General features: G+C 41.3%; 1 protein-coding gene across 10 annotated transcripts in view; it reads left to right on the top strand.

The window, feature by feature from the left end:
- LOC126481567 (transcriptional repressor CTCFL) overlaps positions 1-24898 on the top strand; it is a 138689-nt gene extending 113791 nt beyond the window's left edge. For all 10 annotated transcript variants that reach the window (XM_050105416.1, XM_050105412.1, XM_050105417.1 and 7 more), the window contains one exon: positions 23692-24898. In XM_050105416.1, the coding sequence (XP_049961373.1) occupies positions 23692-23769 (78 nt within the window). In that variant the 3' untranslated portion in view covers positions 23770-24898. The remainder of the gene's footprint in view (positions 1-23691) is intronic.
- Positions 24899-26664: the final 1766 nt, after the last annotated feature.

The raw sequence follows: 26664 nt of genomic DNA, 5'->3' as shown, positions 1-26664 counted from the left end.
ATTGTTCATTCCATCTTCTCCTGCATTAATGTATTGTGTAAATGTAACCAACCACTAAGATAGGTGGTGCTGCTGTGCCCAGCTAAATTCATTGAAGCAGATTCATACATAACCTGCCATAATATATTTTCTGATCGCTTATACTACTTTAAAATAGAAATTATTCTTAAACTTCATTTATGGCTTATTTTTTCTATGTCCTTATCTACATTTGAATGAGATGAACCTGCACTACCCACAAAGCCTATGAAAAGATTACCCATAACATTTTTTTTTTAAACCACACTCTTGAAACTCCTAGTATGTGTAGTACTGTAACAGACTCAATCGCCGCTGCCTCCTCCTCCTCCTCCTCCTCCTCCTCCTCCTCCCCCCCCCCCCCCCATCACCCCCCACTCCTCCTGCCAACCCAAGGTACAATTTACATGATCCTGTTTAGAATCTGTTGCCAGCTTTTCTGATTATGGCCCATAGTAGATAGGAAAGCTGGAGTTCCTCATTCTTGTCCTGATGGGTCAATCAGGCCAAACTGATCGGCATGTCGTCCTCTGCCAACGATATCATCGGATGCAGTATGGAAGCACATGTGGTCAGCACACTGCTCTCCTGGTTGTCGTCAGGTTTCTTGACCTTAGAACAGCTACTAATTGGTCGAGTAGCTCATAAGTTGGCCTCTCTAGGCGGTACCACTCCCTCCAATCAAGGAATAATCCCTGGCAGTGCTGGTAACTGAACACGAGTCCCCCGCATGACCATCAGCTCAGTGGCCCACACTGCAGTTTAATGCACATTATTAAACAACAGACCATACATTTCATTATATGCTATTTCGTATTGACAGATATTGAAGTCCCTTAAGGATGACTGCCAGACACAAACTTGTTTTGAGAAGAAATTCGTTTTAAATAAACTGCAAGCATATTCCACTGAATTGGCTATGAAGGAACATTTATGGTAAAAATATTTAGCCCCCCTTCTGACTATAATCTATCATAAATCCCTTGAACAAAAAACCATGCCCAATTCTCAGAAAAAAGTACAGTTTACACCCATCTGCATGAAGGCTAAAAGTAGTAATCCACAAAACTTCTGTCCAGTATCCTTGAAATCAGTTTGTTGTAGCACCTTAGAAATATTCTAAGCTCAAATGTAGTGAGGTATCTCAAACAGAATTACCTCCTCAATGCCAACTGGTATGGGTTCCAAAAACATTGACCATGTGAGGCCCAACTTGCATTATTCTCACATGACATACTGGATGCTTTGGATCAAGGCAGTCAGGTAGGTGCTTTGACTCAGTACCACGCCTACGCTTATTGTCAAATGTAAGATCATATGCAATATCAAGTGAAATTTGTGACTGAATTGAGGAGTTCTTGGTAGGGAGGACGAAGCATATTATCTTGTATGGAGAGTCATCATCAGGTGCAGAAGAGGTGTGCCCCAGGGAAGTGTGTTAGGACCCTTGATGTTTATTTTATGTGTTAATGACCTCCAGGCAATATTAACATTAAAATTAGGTTTTTTGCTTATGATGCAGTTATCAATAATGAAATAGTATCTGAAAGAAGCTGCATAGGTATCCAGTCAGGTCTTGATAAGATTTCATTGTGGTGCAAAGATTGATAACCTGCTTTAAATGTTCAAAAAAGTAAAATTGTGCACTCCACAAAACAAAGAAACATAGTATCCTATGACTACCAGTGACTCACAGTTGGAATCAGCCAACTCATACATATACCTAGATGTAACACTTTGTAGGGATATGGAATGGAATGATCATTTAGGTTCAGTCATGGACAAAGCAGGTGGTATTGACAGAACACAGGGGATGTGGAATCAGTCTACAAAGGAGGCTGCTTATTAATCACCCAGTTCTAGAATACTGCTCAAGTGTGTGGGACCCGTACCAAATAGGACTAACAAGGCATATTGAACTTGTAAAGAGAAGGGCAGTACAAATGGTGACAGTTTTGCTTGATTTATGGGAGAGTGTCACAGAGATACAAAAAAACTGAACTGGAAGACTCTTGAAGATAGACGTAAACCACGCCGAGAAAGTCCGTTAAAAAAGTTTCAAGAACTGGCTTTAAACAATGACTCTAGGAATATACTACAATCCCTTATGTATCACTCACATAGGCATCTGAAGATAATATTAGAATAATTACTGCACACACGGAGGTATTCAGACCATCATTCTCCATCCGCTTCGTACGTGAATCGAATGGGAAGACACACTAATAAATGGTACAGTTGGATGTACCCTCTGCCATGCACCGCACAGTGGTCTACAGAGTGTAGATGTAGATGTTGCTGTTAAAACTGTGCTGGATTTAATATTGAACCCAGCTACAAGCAGTGTGCTACCTATTAGTCAACCCAAACATCCCTCACAGGTTGAATGAAAGCTTAAATCTGCAAATCCATTATACCTTTTCCTCTCTAGTAACACAGAGACTCCCTCTCCTTCTCCTTCCCTCCCCCTCCTCCCTCCCCCTCGCCGTCCCTCCCCCTCCTCCCTCCCCCTTGCCCTCCCCCTCGCCCTCCCTCCCCCTCCTCCCTCCCCCTTGCCCTCCCTCCCCCTCCCCACCCCTCCTCACTCTCCTGTTCCCCTTCCCATGAAGGAGAATTTACTTCATGCATACATACTACTCAAATGAAATTTAAGTTAGTTACACATCATCAAGGGAAGAGCCACTGCATAAATATAGTAAATGCCAGTGTATAACTTCTTGCTCTAGCATTGTTCCTATGTGCTGGATTTTTAGAAATTAGATGGATACTTTCAATTGGCAACAAAAATACCTTGCTCTTGAATGTACTGCTGTACAGTTGGAATGCGCACATATTTGTTCCACCATTTGAATTAGAAGGATCTCTCTGGAGGTTTCAGGTATGATGATAACTTGTTCTGCAATACATTCATTTATAAGGATTCCCCCTAGACTGAACAGTTTTTGTGTCAGTCTGATGGCTGCTGTGATGGCTCTACTTTCTTTGTATTTGCTTCTTTTCCCTTTTCTCCTTGATTTCAAGTCTTCTGAAATCTGTAATAATTTCCAGTCTTCTGAAATCTGTAGTTTCCTTTTATTACCTCTTCCCCTTTGCCCTCGTCTAACTTGCTGACTGCACCTAGCTGTGCACCCTCTCTCGACTTTTTCCCTGTATGCTCCCACAAGCAGCAGTTTACCATCCCCTCTCCCCTACCCAGCTATGCCTCCTCCTTACCCCCACCATCTGGTTTCTTCTCCCATCATGCACTGCTGCTCGCAGTGTGGTTTCAGCAGCCAGAGAATGCAGTTTTGTGTGTGTGTGTGTGTGTGTGTGTGTGTGTGTGTGTGTGTTCTGTCTCTAATGATGGCCTTGTTGGCCAAGAGCTATCCGTCTGACAGTCTTTTTGTTATGCCTATCTGGAGTCGGCATCTCCGCTATAAGGCAACTAGCCACTATCCTTTTCATAATATTGTTACATTCCATCCTGGTTTTCCATTCTTGTATTTATTTTATTACTTTTATACATTATTTTTACATCACCATCACTCAAGGAATAGGGTTGTCAGGCTGTTCAGATGAGCATTATTTCATCGATCTTCCAGGGTCTCGCATATTAGTAGGTTTTTATCCTCTGATATACATTCATATCACAGTGCGTCTTACATTTTTCTTTATTAGCTCAACAGTGAGCACCCTTGAAGGCAGGCTGTTCCATCTGGAGTACATCTCCGCATGCACATGTGGACCGGGGGCTGTGATGGACAAGAACTGAGGCATGACAGTCAGGTGGATGGGCCACAGTGTACATGATCTCACTGCTCTGGTCGAGGACAGGGGGTGGAAGTTACCAAGTGGCTCACATATGCACAGAACACATGTGATAGGGCTACCTGTGGCTGACAGGTTTCCTGTCTAGTAACTGTAATGAAATCAGCCCTGAAAAAATTTGAATGTTGAATTGAGTGCGACTCAGATGGGGAATGTCTGAAGTAAAATTTGATGATTTTAAACTCAAAGGAATGTGTCTTTACTACCAAAGTTACAGTAAAGGTCATGTTCAAGTTTAGTAAACAAAACCCTAAAATCGTATATATTACAAAAATCTCATGAATATCTTTTAAAATGATCGACATCTACATGACTTCTCCACAGTTCACATTTAAATGTTGGGCTCAGGGTTCCTCCAACCACCTTCACACTATTTCTCTACTGTTCCCCATGTGGGAAAAATGAGTACTTAATTCTTTCTGTACGAGCTCTGCGTTCTCTTATTTTATAGCGTTGATCATTTGTTTCCTATGTAGGTCAACAACAGTAAAATATTTTTACTGTTGCCAACCTACAAAACATTTTTGCATTCAGAGGAAAAAACTAGTGATTGAAATTTCTTGAAAAGATCTCGTCACAATAAAAAATTCGTCTGCTTCAAAGATTACCAACGCAACTTGCTTATCACATCCATTACTCAAACATGATGGTCAAACAAATTGTACTATCACTCAATAGAATCCACAAAAGCAAGTAAGATCACTCATTGCTTTGAAAATGCTGCAGCATGACAAGTTCCAGAACATAACTGTAGTCGTACAGTTGTCAGATTTAAAGTTCCCACTGTGTTTAGAACTTACACCAGTGGGAACTAACCTGCTTTATGCCAGTTGGTCAGAGCCCAGAAACTAAAGACAGATGCCACAGATTGCACACATTGCAAAATACAACATTTAAATACATAGAATTGTTCCCCGGGAGATATTTAAAGTTACATACAATAGCTACCAAAATAGAGGAGGAGAGTGACGGAGCTAGCAGACAGTAATGGTAGACAAATGGTAATATGTCAAAACAATGACAGTGTGAAACTTTGAGTCCACTTGCTGTAAAACTAAGTTTATTCAAAGAAACGTCCATCTGATAAGTGGAATTATATTTAAAATGATCGAAACTGCTTTTCGAGTCTTTTTGAAAAGAGAGAGAGCTTATCTGTGCATAGCAGGTGATGTACAATGTCGTCAGCAGCTAGCCAGTGGTGTCTGCAAAATTGTAGAAGATCTGTCAGTTGCTTTTCTGGTGCGTGATCCACTTGGTAGTAATATTATTCATCTGTCATCTTTGCTTGGAAGCAACTGATACTAAACAGATTGAAGTCTGTGTAAAATTTCAATTCAACTTGTAGATTGTGAAGTTACAGTTAGTCTGTTTTACCACATGTGTAATATTTGCGAATTCAGTCTGGCAATTAATTTTCAGATATGGAAAACTGCTTAGCTGTTTTTTATAGTGACTGTTTATATTTTTCACTCATATGAAAAAAGGGTAATTAAGTTGCAAAAGAAAGATCCTAGAACATATTAGTTTTTGCAGCTTGCAATTTAGCGTAGCAGACAACAATCACTGCTCACTCAAAGTTTAATTCTTCTTCCTGTCGACCACCCCAACATCAGTATTAAGTCCATGCCGTGTTCGGCTTAGTTTTTATTTCAGTGCAACACCAGCCCACTATTCACAGCATAAACAAAAACTTACAGCTACACCCCCCTCCCCTCCCCCGCCCCATTATTGGTATGGCTCCTGTTCACATAGCAATTCACTTCTGCACATTGCATTTATCAGAGTTATTACAAAGAATTATCATAAAATTAAAATTATTGCATGCTCAATAAACATGTTAACTGGAAATTCATGTTATAATAAAAGTTAAGCTTAGTGCACATTAAACTATAGGATAAGATATCTGAACCAGAAAAGATACATACAAAGTGAGAAAAAGAGAAAAAATAACACTAAAAATTTTCAGTGTCTTCGTATCGTGCCTGTCTGTGGGTGGGCTAACAGAGTACCTGGGGTTGCCTTTGTCCTTGTGGCAGCGTAGGAACAGCCTGTTGTAAGGGATGATTGCCTTCTCGTTTTTGGCTGTAATTACATTGTTGGACACTTGATTGTCTTCCTGTTTTGCTAGTGTCCATATACCCATATATTTCCTATACAGTTTCTCTGGAGTAATCCTGACTGCTGGGTCTTCAATAATGTATTTGCTATTCCTCCTGCTAAGCACTCCATAGACTCAGTGGCTCAGTGTTAAACTGCCAGATTGCAAATCCAAAGGTCTCCGGTTTGATTCCTGGTCAATCCTAGGATATTTATATTGAATTTATCGCTTTTTTCATGATTGACAATGTTTGTTAAAGTGAAATATGCTGAGTTGTGTCATGATTCAGAATCCATGATAACCTTTAGGTTCCGCTGTAACTGGCTGCGTAAGTCAGTTCAAAGTTCAGAGGAAGGCAACTGCATACCTCCTCCAAGAGGACTATGCCTACAAAGCACTGCGGTGTTCAGAACATTCTTTGTATCGATGACTGCTGTAATTAAGCATTTTTAACATATCTAAATTTGGCATTTTACCTGTTACCTTACATCAGTATTCAAAATTTCCAAGTTTTTGTTTGTGATACATACCTGCTCTTTCTCCTTCCCTGTACGAGGTGCATTCAAGTTCTAAGGCCTCCGATTTTTTTTCTCTGGACTGGAAAGAGATAGAAACATGCGCATTGTTTTAAAATGAGGCTGCGTTCATTGTCAATACATCCCAGAGATGGCAGCACTGTACGGCAGATGGAATTTTACCACCAGCGGCGAGAATGAGAACTGTTTTAAATACTTAAAATGGCGACGTTTTCCTTACTTGAACAGCGTGCAATCATTTTTTTTCTGAAATTGCGTGGTGTGAAACCAATTGAAATTCATCGACAGTTGAAGGAGACATGTGGTGATGGAGTTATGGATGTGTCGAAAGTGCGTTCGTGGGTGCGACAGTTTAATGAAGGCAGAACATCGTGTGACAACAAACCGAAACAACCTCGGGCTCGCACAAGCCGGTCTGACGACATGATCAAGAAAGTGGAGAGAATTGTTTTGGGGGATCGCCGAATGACTGTTGAACAGATCGCCTCCAGAGTTGGCATTTCTGTGGGTTCTGTGCACACAATCCTGCATGACGACCTGAAAATGTGAAAAGTGTCATCCAGGTGGGTGCCACGAATGTTGACGGACGACCACATGGCTGCCCATGTGGCATGTTGCCGAGCAATGTTGATGCGCAACGACTGCATGAATGGGACTTTCTTTTCGTCGGTTGTGACAATGGATGAGATGTGGATGCCATTTTTCAATCCAGAAACAAAGCGCCAGTCAGCTCAATGGAAGCACACAGATTCACCGCCACCAAAAAATTTCGGGTAACCGCCAGTGCTGAAAAAATGATGGTGTCCATGTTCTGGGACAGTGAGGGCGTAATCCTTACCCATTGCATTCCAAAGGGCACTACGGTAACAGGTGCATCCTACGAAAATGTTTTGAAGAACAAATTCCTTCCTGCACTGCAACAAAAACGTCCGGGAAGGGCTGCGCATGTGCTGTTTCACCAAGACAATGCACCCGCACGTCGAGCTAACGTTACGCAACAATTTCTTCGTGATAACAACTTTGAAGTGATTCCTCATGCTCCCTACTCACCTGACCTGGCTCCTAGTGACTTTTGGCTTTTTCCAACAATGAAAGACACTCTCCGTGGCCGCACATTCACCAGCCGTGCTGCTATTGCCTCAGCGATTTTCCAGTGGTCAAAACAGACTCCTAAAGAAGCCTTCGCCGCTGCCATGGAATCATGGCGTCAGCGTTGTGAAAAATGTGTACATCTGCAGGGCGATTACGTCGAGACGTAACGCCAGTTTCATCGAGTTCGGGTGAGTAGTTAATGAGAAAAAAAAAAATCGGAAGCCTTAGAACCTGAATGCACCTCGTATCACTCCCCTTCATTTCCTATGCAAAACGTTGATCAGGGATTTCTTTTACCACTATTTCCATTGCTTATACCTAAATTCCACATTGGAAAATATAGACTTGGCTCTTATAAATTTGGATGCTGTATTTCCTTTTGCTGCTGCAGTTGTTATAAACACATTAATCTGTGTGAATAACTGATGATGGAGATATCAGCAAATCGCTTAATGCACTTCACTACATCTACATGCATACTCCGCAAGCCACCGTATGGTGCATGACGGAGGGTACACTTTACCACAGCTAGTCCCTTCCTTTCCTGTTCTACTCACAGATAGAACGAGGGAAAAATGACTGTCTATATGCCTTCGTATGAGCCCTAATTTCTCGTATCTTATCTTAGTGGTCCCTACGAAAATGTATGTTCGTGGCATTAGGATCATTCTGCTGTCAGCTTCAAATTCCGATTCTTTAAACTTTCTCAGCAGTGTTCTTTGAAAAGAAAGTCTTCTTCCTTCCAGGAATTCTCACTTGAGCTCCCGAAGCATATCCATAACTCTTGCATGCTGATCAAACCTCTTGGTAACAAATGTAACAGGTTGACTTTGAATTGCTTCGATGTCTTCTTTCAATCTGACCTGGTGCGGATCCTGAAAGCTCAAGCAGTACTCAAGAATAGCATTCAATTTGCGGTCTCCTTTACAGGTGAACCACATTTTCCTAAAAGTCTCCCAATAAACCAAAGTCAACCATTCGCCAGCCCCACAACGATCCTCACATTCTTGTTCCATTTCATATTGCTTCACAACATGAGACCCAGATATTTAAACAACATGACTGTGTCAAATGGGACACTACTAATGCTGTATCCAAATATAATGGGTTTGTTTTTCCTACTCGTCTGCATTAACTTAAGTTTTTCTACATCAAGAGCTAGCTGCCATTCATCACACCAACTAGAAATTTTGTGTAGATCATCGTGTACCAACATACAGTCACTTATCTTTGACACATTCCTGTACACCACAGCATCTTCAGTGAACAATCACAGATTGCTGTCCATCCCGTCTGTCTGATCACTTATGTATATAGAATACAGCAATTGTCCTATCACACTTCTGTCGTGCACTCCTGATGTTATCCATGTCTCTGTTGGTCACTTGCCGTTAAGGACAACATACTGGGTTCTATTACTTAAGACGTATTCAAACCAGTTGCATATCTGGGAGCCTATTCCATATGCGCATACCTTCATCAACAGCCTGCAGTGGGGTAATGTGTTAAATGGTTATCAGCACTCTAGAAATAGGCAGTCTGCCTGGTGCTGTTCATTCATAGTTTGCAGTGTATCATGTGAGAAAAGAGCAAGCTGGGTTTCACTCAAACAATGCTTTTTAAAGCCATGCTGATTAGTACTTATCTCAGAATATGTTCTAGAATTCTGCAACAAACAGATTTTTAGGCTATTGGTCTGTAATTTTGCGGGTCCATTCTTTTACCCTTCATATACAGGATAAAGCAAAATTCGTGCACTCAGGCTTCGCGGCGCGATTCCTCACATGCCAGCGATAAAAAAATGTCTATCACAAAATCTCGTCCAGCAAATACATCCGGCAGAAAAAGGACGTTAAAGAGTGGCAATCTGGCAACGCTGTAACCACATGTATGGTAACTACCTCTGTCAGCACATATTAGTCAGGCTGTACAGTTGGTGCAGTGGATAGAGTTTCGGGTTTGCATTCAGGAGGTCGATGGTTTGATCCTGGGTTGAGGCATATGTTTTTTATTTGGTAAATGTAGCCCAGGTGGTATGGTATGTGGCATCTTAATCATCAACAGTGATTGCAGCGGGTCCTCTAGAAAACTTACATACTGCAGTTGTAGAAATGGAAGATTGGTCAGCTTTGAAAGAAGCCCTTTCCACGTTGTGTGCATGAATTTATTCGCTCCAATTCATCTACTAAATGCGAAACCTGTTTTCCTTGTACCCTCCTCCAACGGTCCTGTAGATTAGTACCAACTATTATTCTTGCCTCGTTCATGTCCATTACATTTCGTTAGGGCCTTATGTTATCAGTAGAACTAACAATGTGCTTTGCCAATAATGTCCAAACTTGGTTACTATTTGTATGTGTTATCATCATGATCTCATTAATTATGCCTTTCAACATTGAGTATGATAACTGCATGCTGTTTATTACGTGTCTCAATGCATTATTATTATTAATCTGTCGATGGGATTGTGGAAACATCGCGTTTATTACCATTAGGGAAACAGTGTAATTCGAAACTGAACATTTCACAATTAGGGGTGTTGGAATGAATCATGCAGAACAATATCTGTCAGAGGGGTAACGCGCGTTCGGTGGAACAGAACGCAGGACTGACGGCGTGTTTAAACTGTATGCGCTGTCCACCAGACAGGGACTAGTCACGAGCGGAGTAATGCATCTGTGAGAGACTCCAGTGTACATGCATAAACACATCGAATTTTCTCATTGTAAACCTCTAAACCAGTGTGGCAGACATATGGCATACACAAGTGATGAATATGTTGGTATGCTTCTGGTCCTTGGTGCATCTGATAACCAGACTAGTGTTGCCGCTCACGAATATGCTGCTAGATATCCTCGGCGATGCCATCCAGATAAAAATGTGTATTGTCGTCTGGAGCTGCGCCTTCGGGAGTCAGGTTCTCTCCTTTGCGTGACAATGCTCGTCCACAGACTTGCCGTACTCCAGCTACTGAGGAAGCTATTCTGGGGGTCATACACAAAGAACCTCAGCGAAGTACATGTAGAGCAGAAAGGCAGCTGCGTGTCTCGCAATGCACAGTCATTAACGTGCTGCACGAGCACAGGCTGCACCCCTATCATTATGCTTTCACGCAACACCTGCATCCTACAAATCACCATCACACCATCAGCGAATGCAATTCTGTGAATGGTTCCAACAACAACAGGAAGGCAATGATGACTTCTTGAATACTGTAATATGGTCAGATGAAGCAGCAGTCCCTCGGGGAGGGGGGGGGGGCGGCTTCAATATGCACAATGCCAGCCATCGGTGTGAGGTTTAACTCGCATGTCACCCACGACTGTGGGTATCAAGTTCGCATTGGTATCAACGTCTGGGCCGGAATATTGGATGACAGGTGTTTGGACCCCTACATATTGCCTGGTTGGATGACTGCTTGAAGGTATCATGCATTCCTCTTAAACTATCTGCCTGATACGCTGGAAGATGTTCCACTACATGTTCGGCAGAAGATATGGTTCCAACATGATGATGCACCTCCGCACTCTGGAATTAATGTGCGACAGTATTTGGGCATAACATTTCCAGGGAAATGGCTTGGACATGATGTCCAGTTGTATGGCCACTGTGTTCACCTGATTTAAATCCCCTGGATTTCTTCATGTGGAGACACCTGAAGGAGCGTGTGTACTCTTCTCTGCCGACGAATGTGGAAGAATTGGTGGCACGTGTTCATGCTGTTCTTGTTACTGTTGACACAGCTTTGCTGCGAAAGGTCCAGAGCTGTATGATCTGGCAGGTAGTGCAATGTTCAGACGTGCAGGGAGGCTGCTTTGAGCATCTGTTGTTCTGAGGACAATGTATTCTGTTGTGAAGGTCATGAGGTCATTAATATGGACATTATTATTGTCACTGGTTGCTAATATGCGACTTCCGAGCACCCATATTACATGTAGTGTGGTTACAGTGTTGCCAGATTGCCACTCTTTAATATTCTTTTTCTGCCAGATGTACTTGCCAGACGAAATTTTGTGAGACATTTTTTTATCGCTGGCATGTGAGGAGTCACGCTGCGAAACCTGAGTGCACGAATTTCGCTTCACCCTGTATACAGAAGTCACCTGTGCTTTTTAAAGTCACTTGGCGCTTCATGCTGGTTGAAAGATTCGTGATAAATGCGAACTAAGTAAGGGGCCAATGTCGTAGAGTACTCTTTGTAAAACCGAATTGGGATTCCATTGCAGTTGTTTCTCTGTGCCAGGGATACTTTTTACTGTCATCCATTCGGGACACGTTGCGTTGGTCAAACAAAACTATTTTAAAAATGAAGCCTGATACAATTTAAACTGAATTTATTGTTGTAAAGTGGGAAAAGGTGATTCGTATAGTCAGTTTTTTTCAAAGAGAAGCAAGGAGTCAATAACATTGTTGAGATGTAGACTTGACTCACAGCTGCTTTCTGTTTGAGGACATAAGTACTTTTGAGGTGTATGTTTGAAACCTTGAAAAGTGTAAAACATTCAGTCATTAATATTCACAAATGTTCCAATGACAAATATGTGCTTCAGATGAACACAAGATGCTTGAAATTTCATCTGGAATTGCTGCTGCTTTGAAAGCAGAGGGTAATAATGGAAGAAGCATAGCAAAAGATATTGATGTGGAAGAAGACAAACTAAACCAGATACAAAGATTAATGAAATTCCGGCACCTACCTAATATCCTGCATCCTTTTCCTGCTACAGTGTCCATTGCCTGGTAATAATTGAGGTAATTTTTGTTAATGTTGTAATGTGTCAGTATATATTAGATATCATTCATATCTGCAGTGGAGGCAATGATTTTTCTCCTCTCGAGTGAATAAGAACAGTGCAAATACTAAAACTGTCATTTCATTAGTTAAACAATGTGAATCAAATATATCATTTTTTATTGTAGATAGTGCAAGACAAATTATATCTACATCATTTGTAATTCTAGTATTCTGAAATTACCTTAAAATAATTGGATACATTGCACCATTCAATCCTAAGTAATGTCCAATTGTGTATTCTTCCACCCTGTCTGTGGAAGCAGTAACTTGCACACCAGTTACACTGATTTCCTTTCGTCATGAATTTTTTTCTTCCTTCACAGTATTGGCAATTATCAAACATGTTGGTAAACTATGATATGTAGAGTGATATTTACTTCAGCATGCCCAATTGAAGGTATTGCGCTTAAAAGTTTTGTCACTGGTCATGGCTTCCTCTTCAGTTTTGCACTTTGTGCTTACAACCCTCAGGGATTCAGCCTTCATTTGCTGGGTGTGGGCTTGGCGACCCATGGGTTCCTGAGCTGGGGGATTGGTAAGCACTGCCAGTCCTCTGTTGCCGTGAGCTCTGGGCATGCTGAGCATTGTGTGTCTCAAGGAATGGCGATATCTTGGCTTGACCGCCCAGATCGCGAGGATGGATTAAACCTCTGGGGAAAAAAAAAAAAAAAAAAAAAAAAAAAAAAACAACACCTGAATCTCAAGGTGTGCTGCATGCTGAGGAGATGCATTGCTGAGGAGATGCATGGCTGTTGTGTTGGAACAGTCACTAATGGGGAACCAGCTACACCTCAGTTTTATAAGGCTTACCAGGTTTGTGGGGCTCTGTCTGGGTGGACTTTTAGTTCCCTAGCTGCTCTTGGGACCAAACTGGATCCTGTGACTTTTAATTTTACACCTCCCAGTGGGATGGGTTGGCCGCTGGTAGGCACCAGCACACAACGTAAAAGAGGGCTCGGGTAGCCAGCCCTCCAGACATGGGAGTAAATAAGAACGAAGCAGTAAAGAGTAACAGAACACAGGCTGGTAATCAGATTGTGTTTTAGTAATAAAAGGGAAAGAATGAAGTTTCAAGAAAGTCTCACCTTTCTACATTCAGAAGAGCTTAGGAGGAATTGCCTGGATACTAAAATCTGTGAAACAGTTGCAGAATGGGATGCTGTTTGATGAAATATCCAGTTCCCAACAAGCTGTTAACCTGCAGAGAGCTAAGTGCATGGGGAGTATGCCATCAACGCAGAACTCCACAGCACCTTGAACTTGTGTCATGTAGGGACCTTGTTGATATTCCTATAGAAGAATTTAAGAGTGAGTAGGCTCAGGAGGGAATGTTGGTATTCAGAACATTATGTAAAGGGTGGATGGAGACCTGGTGAAATCTGACTCTTCGTTTTTACCTTCAGTACCAGCAAACTCCCAGGGAATGTCAAGGCAGGCATTCTTTGCCTAAACGTATGACCATATGTCCCAAACCCAGTGCCCTGTTTCAAATGCCAGCATTTTGGACATACAACCCTAGGGTGTAAGGGAGAAGTGACTTGGGGCAACTGTGGTAAGGCCGCTCATGAAGAACTTGGTTGTTCGTCTCCTGTCAAGTGTATAAACTGCTCTGCAGATCACTCTGTTTGGAGTGGGGACTGGCGAATCTTTCTAGAGGAATGCAACGTACAGGAAATAAAAACAACAAAGTATATCCCCTCTGATGATACCTAAAAGATCTCCAAGTCCATGCAGCCCTCACATTTGTTACATCTTTTGTTTGGAGTGGGGACTGGCGAATCTTTCTAGAGGAATGCAAAGTACAGGAAATAAAAACAACAAAGTATATCCCCTCTGATGATACCTAAAAGATCTCCAAGTCCATGCAGCCCTCACATTTGTTACATCTTTTGCATCAGTCCTTCAGAAGCATACTCCAAAAACTGATGCATCTACACAAACGGAGGTTGCGAGCATCAGCACTAACAACTAATAAGTCAGTGTACTTGCAAGGCAGCAAGTGTTTCAGAGCCTATAGCCTCCCCCACCCCCTCCCCCCTAGACCAACATGGAAGAGCCCCAGGCACCTCCAACAGCTGAGGCTGTTTAGATGCCCAGTACAGTGATTACCACTCCTACTCCAGCTCCAGCAAAGCCCTCAAAACAGAGAAAAGCAGCATCAACAGGTAAAATCAAACAGTAAACCTTTGGACCATATTGATGTGATTCTACCTGATGTTACCTATGACTCTTACCTTGAGCTTATGGAGTATGAGGTATGTGTCGGGCAGTCATCTTGCCCCAAGGCTGAACCTCCACCTGCTGCAGTCGCCCCACCCCAGTGCTACCCCCCATGATAGATGGCTCCCATATTACAGTGGAAATTGCAGGATTTTGGGGGACATCTGTAGGAACTTTGTCTACTGTATCAGGGTGGATCTCTGTGTCTGTGCCTCCAGGAGACTATTTTCAGTCAGACACCCCTGAGCTACGAGGCTATGTACTCCACAAAAAGGATGACACGAGTGGAGAGAGTGCTAAAGGAGGAGTAGGTATTTTCGTCAGTAACAACTAAACTCCTCCCTTCTCTCCCTTACAAGCAATTTACAAGCAGTTGCAATATCAGTGCACGTCCATCATCCATTGACAATATGTTCCTGCCCCAGTATGATGTGCTTGACAAAGTGTCTCTCTGTACACAGTATGCTTTGGGACTTTGTAGCTACGTGCCCCAGGGGTAGAGCAGTTGAGAGGCTTCTCTTGTCACCATGCGCATGTTTGCTAAATACAGGACCGAACACGCACTTGTGTGCTGCAACTGGGTTGTTCTCTGTCATCAACCTCTTGCTTTACCGTCCAGCCCTTGCTCACACTGTTCACTGGGAAGTACTTGATGACTTGCACAGAGATCACTTCCTGTTCTTGATTCACAGCAGACTGGACACTTTGTAGTGAGCTAACCCAGTTTGAACATTGTGTCAGTGTCGAGGAATGGGTGGATCATATCATCAAAATGATCCATTTCGCCGCTGAAGCACCCATTCCACAGTCCACAGGACAACTGAAGAGGCAGCCTGTCCCCTGGTGGAGCAATGACTGCCACTCTGCAATCAGGATTAGGAATGTGGCTGTGCAAGGGTGGGTCAACTACAGAGAATCTTGCAGCCTTTGGGTGGCAAGGGCAAAATGTCGCCATATTATTTGAGAGAGCAAGAAGAGACCATGCCAACAGTTCCTGAACAGCATTAATTGTTTCATGAAGTGTTCTGTTGTATGGGAGACCATCAGCAGAACTTCTGGCAGAGGAGGGAGGTGTCCCATGGCTGCTATAATGGGCAACAGCAGTCTCCAAACCAGCCTGCGAGACATTGCCCAGCCTATGGCGGCCTGTTTTGCCATAGTTACTGCAACAACCTGTGTGGATTGAGGTTTCCAGCACCACAAAGCGGTTGATGAGAGGAGTGGTTTGGACTTCTGCTCCACCACTGATGAGGATTACAACTGCCCATTTTCCTTGTGGGAGCTGGATTCTACATTGTCTGTGGCTCATGACACATCCCCTGGTCATGACAGAATCCATTACAGTATGCTATGGCACCTCACAAGGCAAAAGAAAGATATCTTCCTCGCACTTTTTAGTGCCATTTGGGCATCATATCACTTTCCTGACTTGTAGCATGAGGCACTTTTAATTCCTCTTTTAAAACCTGGGAGTAGTTACTGTAGTGTTGCCCTCACTAGTTGTGTGGGACAGACCTTGGAGCAGATGGTCAACTGCCAACGTATGTGGCTCTTAGCATCCAGGCAACTCCATAGTCGCTTCCAGTGTGGCTTCAGGAGGTATCGCTCCACCTTTGATAACTTGGCCCTCATGGAGACGGCTATACAACAGGCTTTCCTGCATCCTGCACCAGCATCACCTTCTAAGTATGTTTCTTGACCTCGAGAAGGCCTGCAATACTACTTGGAGGCATCTTATCTCCGAGCAGCTTCACAAATGGGATTTTCGTGGATGTCTTCCCATTTTTATTCGGTCCTTTTCTCTCGCCATGGTATTTTTGATATTGAGCCAGTGACATTCTGTCTGCTTTCTTTGAGCTGCAGAACAGTGTCCATCAAGATAGTGTTTTAAGGGTGACTGTCTTTGCCATAGCTAATAATACCATTATGTCAGTAGTGAAAAGTCCTGTACAGTGTTCTTTGTTTGCCGGCCGGTGTGGCCGAGCGGTTCTAGGCGCTTCAGTCTGGAACCGCGCGACCGCTACTGTCGCAGGTTCGAATCCTGCCTCGAGCATGGATGTGTGTGATGTCCTTAGGTTAGGTAGTTTTAAGTGGTTCTAAGTTCTAGGGGACTGATGACCTCAGATGTTAAGTCCCATAGTGCTCAGAGCCATTTTTAGATGGTCTTTGTTTGGGGATGACTTCTCTGTGTTTTGCTCTTCTTCAAGCCGTGCAACAACAACATGTCAGTTGCAGCTAATTGATCAACATGTAGATGAATGGATGTGGAAGAGTGGTTTTAAGTTTTCAACCGAGAAGTCTGTTTTTGTTCTTTTACACAGTTCTCATTCCGTTTTAAACTTTTATGAACTGAGAATGAGGGACACTGTTCTTAATTTCAAAGACACGATGAGGTTTCTGGGTCTCATATTTGACTGTAAACTTACATGGTTGCTACATATTAAGGATCTGAAAAAATGGTCCCTTAAGGCTCTAAGTATTTTGAAAAGTCTTTCTCCCAGTACATAGGGAACCGACAGGACTTGTCTGCTCTAGTTTTGCAGAGCTTTTGTGTGTACTCAGCTAGATTACGAGTGCAACGGTTTGTGGGCTGTGAAACCCTCTATTTAAAGATGTTGGATGTGGTTTACCATAAAGGGATTCAGTTGGCCACTGGGGCATTCAGAACAAGCCCATACCAAGCTTCTGCGCAGAGGCTGATGAACTGTCACTTCACATTAGATGACTGACAGGCATATAAAACATGTCCACACCATGCGCAATTGCATACCATACTACTGCTCAGCCTCTCCAATGGAAAGGCTTTTTTGTAACCAGCAACAAGCAATGAGGCCCTATGGGATTTTGTGCAAGGGATTGCCTTTTAAAGATGGGTGTGGCCGGTCTTTATGTTTTACATTGAGGTTATAGCAGATTTCCACCTTGCCTCTTCCAGAGGCCCAGACTTATTTTAAACTTGACCAATTTTGAGAAAGACTGTAAACCAGATTTTACATTTCAATCTCTGTTTTTAACATTTTAGATATGCATCACAGTTTCACATTAGTGTACACTGATGGCTCCAAACAATGGAATTCCCTTGGCTGCTCTGTAATGTTCCCCGACCATGTCACCAGGATTCGCCTTCATGATGAGTATACTGTTTTCTCGGCGGAGCTCCATGAGGTACTCAGGCACTGGAGCAGATGCGACGTATTCAAGGCAAATGGTTTCTCATCTGCTCTGATTCCCTTAGTGCCTTACAATCATTACAGAACACATATCCAGCTGAGAAATTGGCCCAACTGATGTGTGACCAATTATACTTGCTCCAGTGGCAGCGAAAGCCAGTGTCATTCTGCTGGGTGCCAAGGCCTGTGGGGATACAGGGAAATGACTGGCTGATCGGGCTGCCAAGGACGCCTTTAGAAGACAGGATGTGGAACAGTGTTCTACTACCCTGCAGGCTGTCATTTTTGCACTACATTGGAAGTTCATGCAGTTGTGGGATAAGGAATGGCAGGCAGTAGTGGACAACAAACTGCGGTTGGTGCAGTCAACTATCTGGCCATGCCATTCTTCCTGCCTGTTGCTCAGGCGGGATGAAGTGAGCCTCACACGTCTTCAAATTGGGCGCTGCCCTCTTCCTCGCAGCCTTTCAATACAGCAAGATTATCCCGCGTTTTGTGATGTTCGTTGTGTGCAACCCTCTGTACACTGTATTTTAACAGAGTGCATTTTATACCATGCTGCAAAGGCAGAAGCTAATATTGGAGGGGATATGCCCTCTATTTTAGCTGACGGTGAGGCGAGTATGAGAAGTTTTAAAGTTTTGTGATGTGTCTAAACTTTCAGGCTAGAGGTTTTAGTGTGCTGGAGAGTAGCTACTTCATTCTTTTTTAGTCTTGTGGTCAGCCAGCCACATCTATCTGCTATATTGTTTTAACTCCTTCTACAACTTTCTTCCTGTTTAGTTAATGTTTTACTATTGGCATGATACTTCGTTTTGTGCTTCCGTGTGAGTGCACACAGTTTCCCACATTTTGTTACTCTTAGTTTCCGTGCTTTTTTATATTTTTGTGTCGGTACAAAGTGAAAAGTTTTGCAAGTCTTATGACTCTTAATATCATTTACCTACTGTGACATCCTGATAGAAAATCTTCAGTAGCAGTAGCAATATTATGAAAAGGAAAGATGCTACTCACCATATAGCAGAGATGCAGATAGGCACAACAAAAAGACTCTCACAATTAAAGCTTTTGGCCGTTAAGGCTTTTGTCAACAATAGACAAAACACACACACACACACACACACACACACACACACACACACACACAGCTTTTCCCTGCAATACATCCTACTTTCCCGTAACCCTCCTGGTCTCAACCTTTGTTAGTCACTGTCCTCACCCATCCAGCCCCTTCCCTCTTCCCATTCCAACACTACACAGCCTTCATTCCACCACCAAACCCATTACCTTTATTTCTCTCCATTTCCGCTACTTCCACCAGCCCCTTCCCTCCCCTCTGTCTAACCTGCAGCACTTCACTGTCTGCCACTCCCACCATACTATCCCTCCACCCCCCCCCCCCCCCAGCCTCCTCCTTACCACCACCCAGTTGACATTCCCATCATGCACTTGTGCTGCTGAGACTGTAGTTGTCGTCTATTGTTGACGAAGGCCTTAATGGCTGAAAGCTTTAATTGTGAGTGTCTTTTTGTTGTGCCTATCTGCAACTCAGCATCTCCACTATATAATGAGTAGGAGCTTTCCTTTTCATAATATTTTTGCATTCCATCCTGGATTTTTCAGTAGCAGTAGTTCAGTTATGTGCAATAATATTAATTGAAGTGGAGCAATTGGGTTGGGAGTGGGAGAGGGGGATTCTCAGGTCAGGCTTGATTTTCATTAGCACCAAATGAATGCACATCTGTCGGTTTGATGATACAGGATGGAGTTTCCCTCTTTGCAACAGTCTGCAAATATTGTTGATGTCATCACAAACTTCCATTTGTAGCCGTAATAAGTAATTGAAGTGTATACAAAAGTGACTGTTTAAATGTTAAGACAGATTTTAACTGCTTGACTGCATTTTTTTAAAGCAAAGTTGATGATAGAGACTGATTTTAATGTGGGAACAACCATTTTACCCAAGGTTTTCATGAAGTATATCACGTTACTCTGGTATACAAAGTGGAATGAGTTGGAATAATGTTAGAAATTGTTTTACAAATTTACTTGGAATAATACCATGGTGGGACACTTGCAAATGTTTTCATAAAAATGACTTACTTACTTCATTTTTCTTCTTTTTGGCACAGACGCCCTGATCCCAAAGCTACACATTATATTTATATACAAAAAGCCCATGCATTGTGTTTCATTCCACTGATATTTATTGGAACCAATGTTTGGCTTATTAGGTCATCGTCACATAACAGTGATTATTATCCATAACGATTGTCAGTATTATAAGCCACAAGCCAGTTTGTAATAACTAACAAAACTGCACATTTTTCACCCTTAAATGTGAAATTGTCATACCAAGAAGTGTTAGAAGAACCAACAGACAAACTATATTCATTTATTATTACTACTCAAAGAGAAAGGAAAATTTTCATTTGTTATCGCTAGTTCTTACAATACTGGCTATGAAAACATAAACCTCACTCTGTTTCTCTAAAATGTACCTCGAATTGCTTTATATATACGATTTTGTGACTGAAGGTTATTGCTTCTGTAGAAAATGCATCATTTACTTTCACCTAAAATGGAATCAGTAGGACAAACCAGCCTTGGAGAATGTTAATTTTCACCATATTTGAGTCCCACCAATTATAAAGACACTGTTAATTGGTGAAAGAGAGGGGAAGGAGAGGGTGGAGGAAGAAACAAATCATAAATAGACGTAGCATTAATGGATCAGTAGTCACAAACAGTGGAAGGGAAAAGTGTGTGCATGTGTGTGTGTGTGTGGGGGGGGGGGGGGGGGGGGGGGGGGGGGGATAAATGTTAGAAAAGATGTAGCATTAACAGCAGCTACATCTAGGTTCCATCAAACTGCTCAGCTTATTAATAACTGTGTTAATGTCTAAGATACTTTCCCTTTAATATTGTTTGTATATTCTTTTAACATTCCGTGTAGTGAGGGTTGGCTGTAGCATATTCGGGATCAAATTTGAGCACCAGTTGCCCTTTTATTTTCATTTATGATTACCATGACCAGTTTCGGCAACCGAGGCCATTTTTCAGGAGTTATATGAGAACTCTCATGTCAGTAACCAGTCTCAGTCCCGTAACCACTGAAAAATTGCCTTGTTGGATGAAACCAGTTGTGATGATCACAAATTTAAAAAAAAGTGCAACTGGTGCTGTCATTTGATCTCAGTTTATACCTCAGCTTAAAATGGGGACACATGCGTGTAGGCAATGCTACTGCCATTCCTATTCTTGTTACTTGATGTTTGTAACACAATGCTATAGCATTGCCACATCTGACATCAGTTGCCCCTTGGTCGAGGCTCAGACAGCAGGAAATTGGATGTGCAGCACATCTGGATCTTAACTCCACAAGCCACCATATTGTGTGTGATGAAGAGCTCAAAGCGTACCAGTTTCATTTTCTCCCATTTATTCATGGGTGGTACACCTTCAGACTTGCAGTTACCATATAAAATTAGAATTATTCATAGTTTTCCTGCTTCTGTGTATACGTCTGAGGGTGGATAGATATTAGACGTTCTTTTGAAAGCAAATTACATAATAATAAATAATTGCTCTCCTTACAAACTCAAACGTGGTCCCTCAGTTGGTTGTATGGTAGGGTTGAATAATGTAACTTAATATTTGCAGTCATTCTACATCATTGGTTTCAAAGGATCTAAAATAAGTAAAAAACATATCATAAATTGTCCTTATTCGGTTTGACACAGGAGTAGCTTCAAATTGGTATTGCTAGTAACTGAGGATTAACAGGTCACCTTATTTTTAATGGCTTCATGCAATGCCCCATAAAACCAAATACAAAACAAAACAAAGGTTGAAGATACTTTGTATGTAGGACTTGAAGATACTGGGTATCTTTGAACTTCACGATCATGAATATAAAGAAGGACATAAAGCATTGTTCCATTCAGACTTAAGCTTTGGCCATAAACTAATCGAATCAAAGATATTAAAAACTGTAACACACAGGAACCTGCTACAACGTACATGCCATTTGGCTTCTCCCACCCAACACCAATCCCTCGGAACTGCGGAGATGGGAACTTGCACTCCAGGTTCCCTAGGAACCTGCTACAACGTACATGCCATTTGGCTTCTCCCACCCAACATCAATCCCTCGGAACTGCGGAGATGGGAACTTGCACTCCAACACATCCTTTCATCCCGCCATCCCCCTGGACTGAACTTACATTAACCAACCTCACTCCCATTTACACTTCAGTCTTCTCTTTTTTCCCTCTCCTCTTTAGCCATTCATGCATCTTTTCATCCTATATAATTGTGTTTATCTTATACTATATACCTCTTTACTTCTGTATGCATTCTCTTTGGTTTGAAGCTGGAACAGTACTTAACAGTAGAATATCTTTGGCTTCCCTCTGACAACCATGCCTCCATCCTTGCTACCCTCCCTGTTGCTTCATAACCTGGGTTGTGAGTAACTGAATCCACTTTCCCTTCTTCCCCTTTTTCCCCTCTCTCCTCCCTGATGAAGGAAAAAAGTTCCAAAAGCTAGGAGTGTAAATTTTCTGTTCTGTTTTGTGTATCTTTCGGCTGTACTGAGCTGAGGTAAGTACTGGCCAGCCCCTCTATCTCTTTGTTAGATTAACAAACTTTACTGACATAATTGACACAAGTTACAAACTTCACGACTCCTTGGGTTTCAGCAACTATTTAGAGCCATGGCAGTATCAAAGTTATGCATATGAAAATTTAGTTAAAAACAATTACAAGCTTGCTGCTTCCTGGGATCTTGGATTCCATAAGATTAGTGCAAATGTATCTTGTAGACTGTGATTTGACATATGATGAGTTGCATATTCTGTATGCATGTGCTGCCATCTTTTACACATTTTTCGTCACACTTGTCAGTTTGATTATAATCAACTGTTAGTTATTAAAACAGCAAAAGTCATTCTCAGTGAACAGTAATGATTTTCAGGTTCATAGTAACCATTTACAGTTTTGGATCTACACATATGCAGAACATGTTTCTGTTCCAGCTGTTGGTGTTCATAATGTATACATCTACCTACCAAGTGGTGGCAGAACACACATATAAAAGAAGGTTTGATGTGGAAGAAAGAGGGGTAAAGGAAAAGGACTGGAGAAGTCTAGGAAAAGGCGTAGGTTTCGAAAAATCAGCCAGAAGCATGGGTCAAGGGAGACTTACCAGATGGGATGAGAAGGAAAGACAGACTGTTGGGGACTGCACCAAATGAGATTTCAATTCTCTCGCAAATCTCATCCAGTGCAGTCCCTAACACTCTGTCTTTCCTCCTCATCCCGTCCGGTAAATCTTCCCTGACAAGTGGTTCTCTGTGACTTCCCCAAAATCTACACCTTTTCCTAGACCTCTCCAATCCTTTTCCTTCAGCCATCTTGCTTCCCCTTCAACCCTCCTGCCTGAAGAGGGAGCCACTGGCTCCAAAAACTTGCCTAATTATAACCTTTTATGTGTGTGTTCTGCTGCAACTTGGTGAGTAGATTTTTTGTGTATCCAATTACATTATTTTGTCAAAAATTGATTGTTTTCATTGTCATAATTTATAAATCCCGTGACATGTACAATTTTTGTGTCTCCCAGTAGAAACTTGCAGTTGTATTTTCCAAGTCACTCAGACTCTACCTGTTGCTTTTCCCGTTTCTTGATCCCAGTTTATTTTTTAAACTATTTTCTTCACATTAGTACCATGTTGTAAGGTAATTATAGTATTGGTTGATGCAGCAGTTTTCATGTATGTTGTAGGACATTCCTTTCAACAATTATTTATTATACGAGTTGCTTCGATTGATTTGATACAGAGAAGAGAAACTCTAAACAGTTTTTAAAGTTTTATTGCTTCAGAATCTTATTAAATGTGCCATTGCATCCAGAAACTTTGCTTAATATTCTTTTTTATTTCATATTTTTCCTAGGACGAGCCAGATGGTGAGGATGATGACGATGATAATACCAAGACAACGATTCAGCTTCTGGAAGCAATACGTCAGTAAATTGTGATACGTTATTTATATACATATATATGACTGTGCATTATGATCAGTACAATCTGACACTTTACTGTGCAGAAGGTGGCTGTTTGATGAAACACATTCCCAAAGAATGTCAGAACAATAAGCAGCAGAAGCTGCTGTTTGACTTCTGTGGTTAATTGGACATTTCTGAACAGTGGATCCGCCCTTTAATGTAAATAGTGTAGTTGCCATGTACATATTAATGTTCAGAGTGTCAATTCTAGCATTCTATTGTGACTATAGCTTTTTTTTTAAATATTCGAATGGATATAATGTACAAATATCAAATGTTTAAAACATTTGTAAATCGGACAGAATTTTCTACAGCATGTTCTGGTTTATCCAGACTGTGCAATAGCAGTTCTCTATGAGAAATACTACTAATGTTATAACAGCATACTTGCAGAAGTACTTGTTATGTGTATAGTCTTAGTGAGTTATCAGCTGCATGAATTGTGAATGTCATAGTTTTCTTTATTTATACATTTTTGTCACAGACAATGACATATTTAAAATCTGCCAGTGCTTGTTTTGCTCTTTTCACATCCAGAAGTAATATGTTCTGTACTGAGAAAGAAGGAATGGGCTGTGAGTCACTTTCATCAAGAAACTGGAAATAATTTTATTTCCTAAAACTGCATAAACATATTAATTGCTTCAATTTTTAAGTGCAAAGATGTTTGTTTGTATGTTCAGTTAACGGTAATTTTTACCATGTAAAAAGTTACTCTTTTTTCTGTGATTATTTCACTTTATTTTGTATAACTGCAACAACTCTTGTGCATATTCTCATCATTGTGGTACGTAAATGTTATGCATAAGTTTGTCAAAGAAAGACCATCAGATGTAATTTTTTTAAAGATAAATCAATCTTTTGACTGCCATCAGTACCAAAGCTCTGTAGTTTGCAGTATGAAAGGTGTAAAATATTTTCATGTCATAAATATGTTCCAAGTAAGATAGGGACTACCTCCCAGGCACCATTGGACACACTATGCAAAAGCTGTTCAAATTTTGAACAGAAACACTACTTAACATATAAGAGTTGCGTGTGTGTGTGTGTGTGTGTGTGTGTGTGTGTGTGTGTGTGTGTGTGTTTGAGAGGGGGAGGGGGTGAAGAGGTGCAGAAGAAATTATTCTAAAAGGAGTATGGAAATGTTTGTGATCCTATACTCAAATAAAAAGCATGAAAATGGCTGAAGATTCTGTAATATGTAATGCAAAATGTGAAGATTTTGTCATGATGTTTCTACTCTAAATGGAAGTAAATTAGCTATGTTTGAAGGAACATGTATGTAAATTATTGTGAAATTAAGAATCAAAAGATAAATATTGATCTGTTTTGTGAAGACACTGTGATAAATTAATTATGCTCTTACCATATCATGATATTGTACACTTTCAGATATTTTCTTTCATTAATCTTGATGGCTGCCAAAATATTGACCAGTTTTAACTTGTCATTTAACCTTACACCTTTCATATGTATTGTAATACGTCTTTTGTTTCTGACAGATCACATGATTTCTGTAAATGTACCTGTTTCGTCTTTGTGGAGATATTTGTTATGATGATCACATCTGTTGCAGCGATGAGAGAAATATGCAGTATTTTGGGGAAAAATACAAAATATAATAAGAAAAATGCTCATTCTCTGACTCCGAATAAATTGTTTCATTGTTTTAAGAATATTCATTTTTTAATCTATTAAGTTGGTACACTAGCTGATAAAAAGTATCCGGATACCCCTATATAATGCAGAATCAATCACTAGATGTCAGGCACTAGGTAAGTAGCATTGCTTTGTCAATAGAGAAGTAGGAACAGCAGAATGAATCAGTCAGGAGAGCTCAGTGACTTTGAATGTAGACTAGTTATTGAATGCCAACCATCAGAGACATTTCAGCCATTCTAAAGCTGCTGAAGTTGACTGTTGTTGATATTACTATGAAGTGGAAACATCAAGGGGCAACCACTGTTAAACCAAGAGTAGGCGGACCTCGTGTACTGACAAACAGGGACCATAGAGCATTGTGGAAGTTGGTTGTAAAAAATCACATGAAATCAGTGGAAGGAATTCCCTGAGAGCTCTTAAATGATACCAGCAGTCTAACTAGCACAATGACTATGTATAAGGAGTTAAAAAGAATGGGGTACAGTGGTCAAACAGCTCCTCATGACTACACATTTCTGCAGGCAGTACAAGCAATACTTGAGGTGGTGTCAAGAGCAATACCACAACACAGTGAATGACTGGAAAGGAGTGATTTGGAACGAGTAGTTACGCCATATGCTGTGCCAAGCCAGTCAAAATGTTTGGATTTGCTGAATGCCTGGAGAATGTTACCTGCCATCTGATGTACTGTCAACGGTAAAGTGTGGAGGAGACTGATGTTAAGGTATGGAGGTTGTTTCCCACAGTTAGAATGTAGTCCCATTATTGAACTTAAGACAATACTAAATGCAGAAGGATATACTGAACACATTTTATTGTGTTGTGTACTGTGCACAGTAGAGTAACAGTTTGGCAACAATGATTGATTGTATCAGCACAACAGTGAACCCTGTCATAAAATAGCATGTGTGAGTCAGTGATTTGTGGACAGTTAACATTCCTGAAATGGACTGGCCTGTCCTAAGTCCCAACCTGAACCCAATGGAACAACTAGGGGATGAGTTAGACATGGATGTACTCCAAATTATGTCCACTAATAAGTGTCCGGGTGCTTTTCATCAGGGAGTGTATGTGAACCCTCTGTTTTACTAAATTACAGTGCAGATTCTGTATTTTGGTCTATTTTCTTGTAATGAGATTTCTGTGATCCCTCAGCCCTTTTCCTTCTTTACTTCCCAATGAATAAAAGGATGGAAGAA

The sequence above is a fragment of the Schistocerca serialis genome, chromosome 5 (genome assembly GCF_023864345.2).
Source record: "Schistocerca serialis cubense isolate TAMUIC-IGC-003099 chromosome 5, iqSchSeri2.2, whole genome shotgun sequence".
NCBI lineage: Eukaryota > Metazoa > Arthropoda > Insecta > Orthoptera > Acrididae > Schistocerca > Schistocerca serialis.
This window is presented reverse-complemented; position numbering and strand designations above follow the sequence as displayed.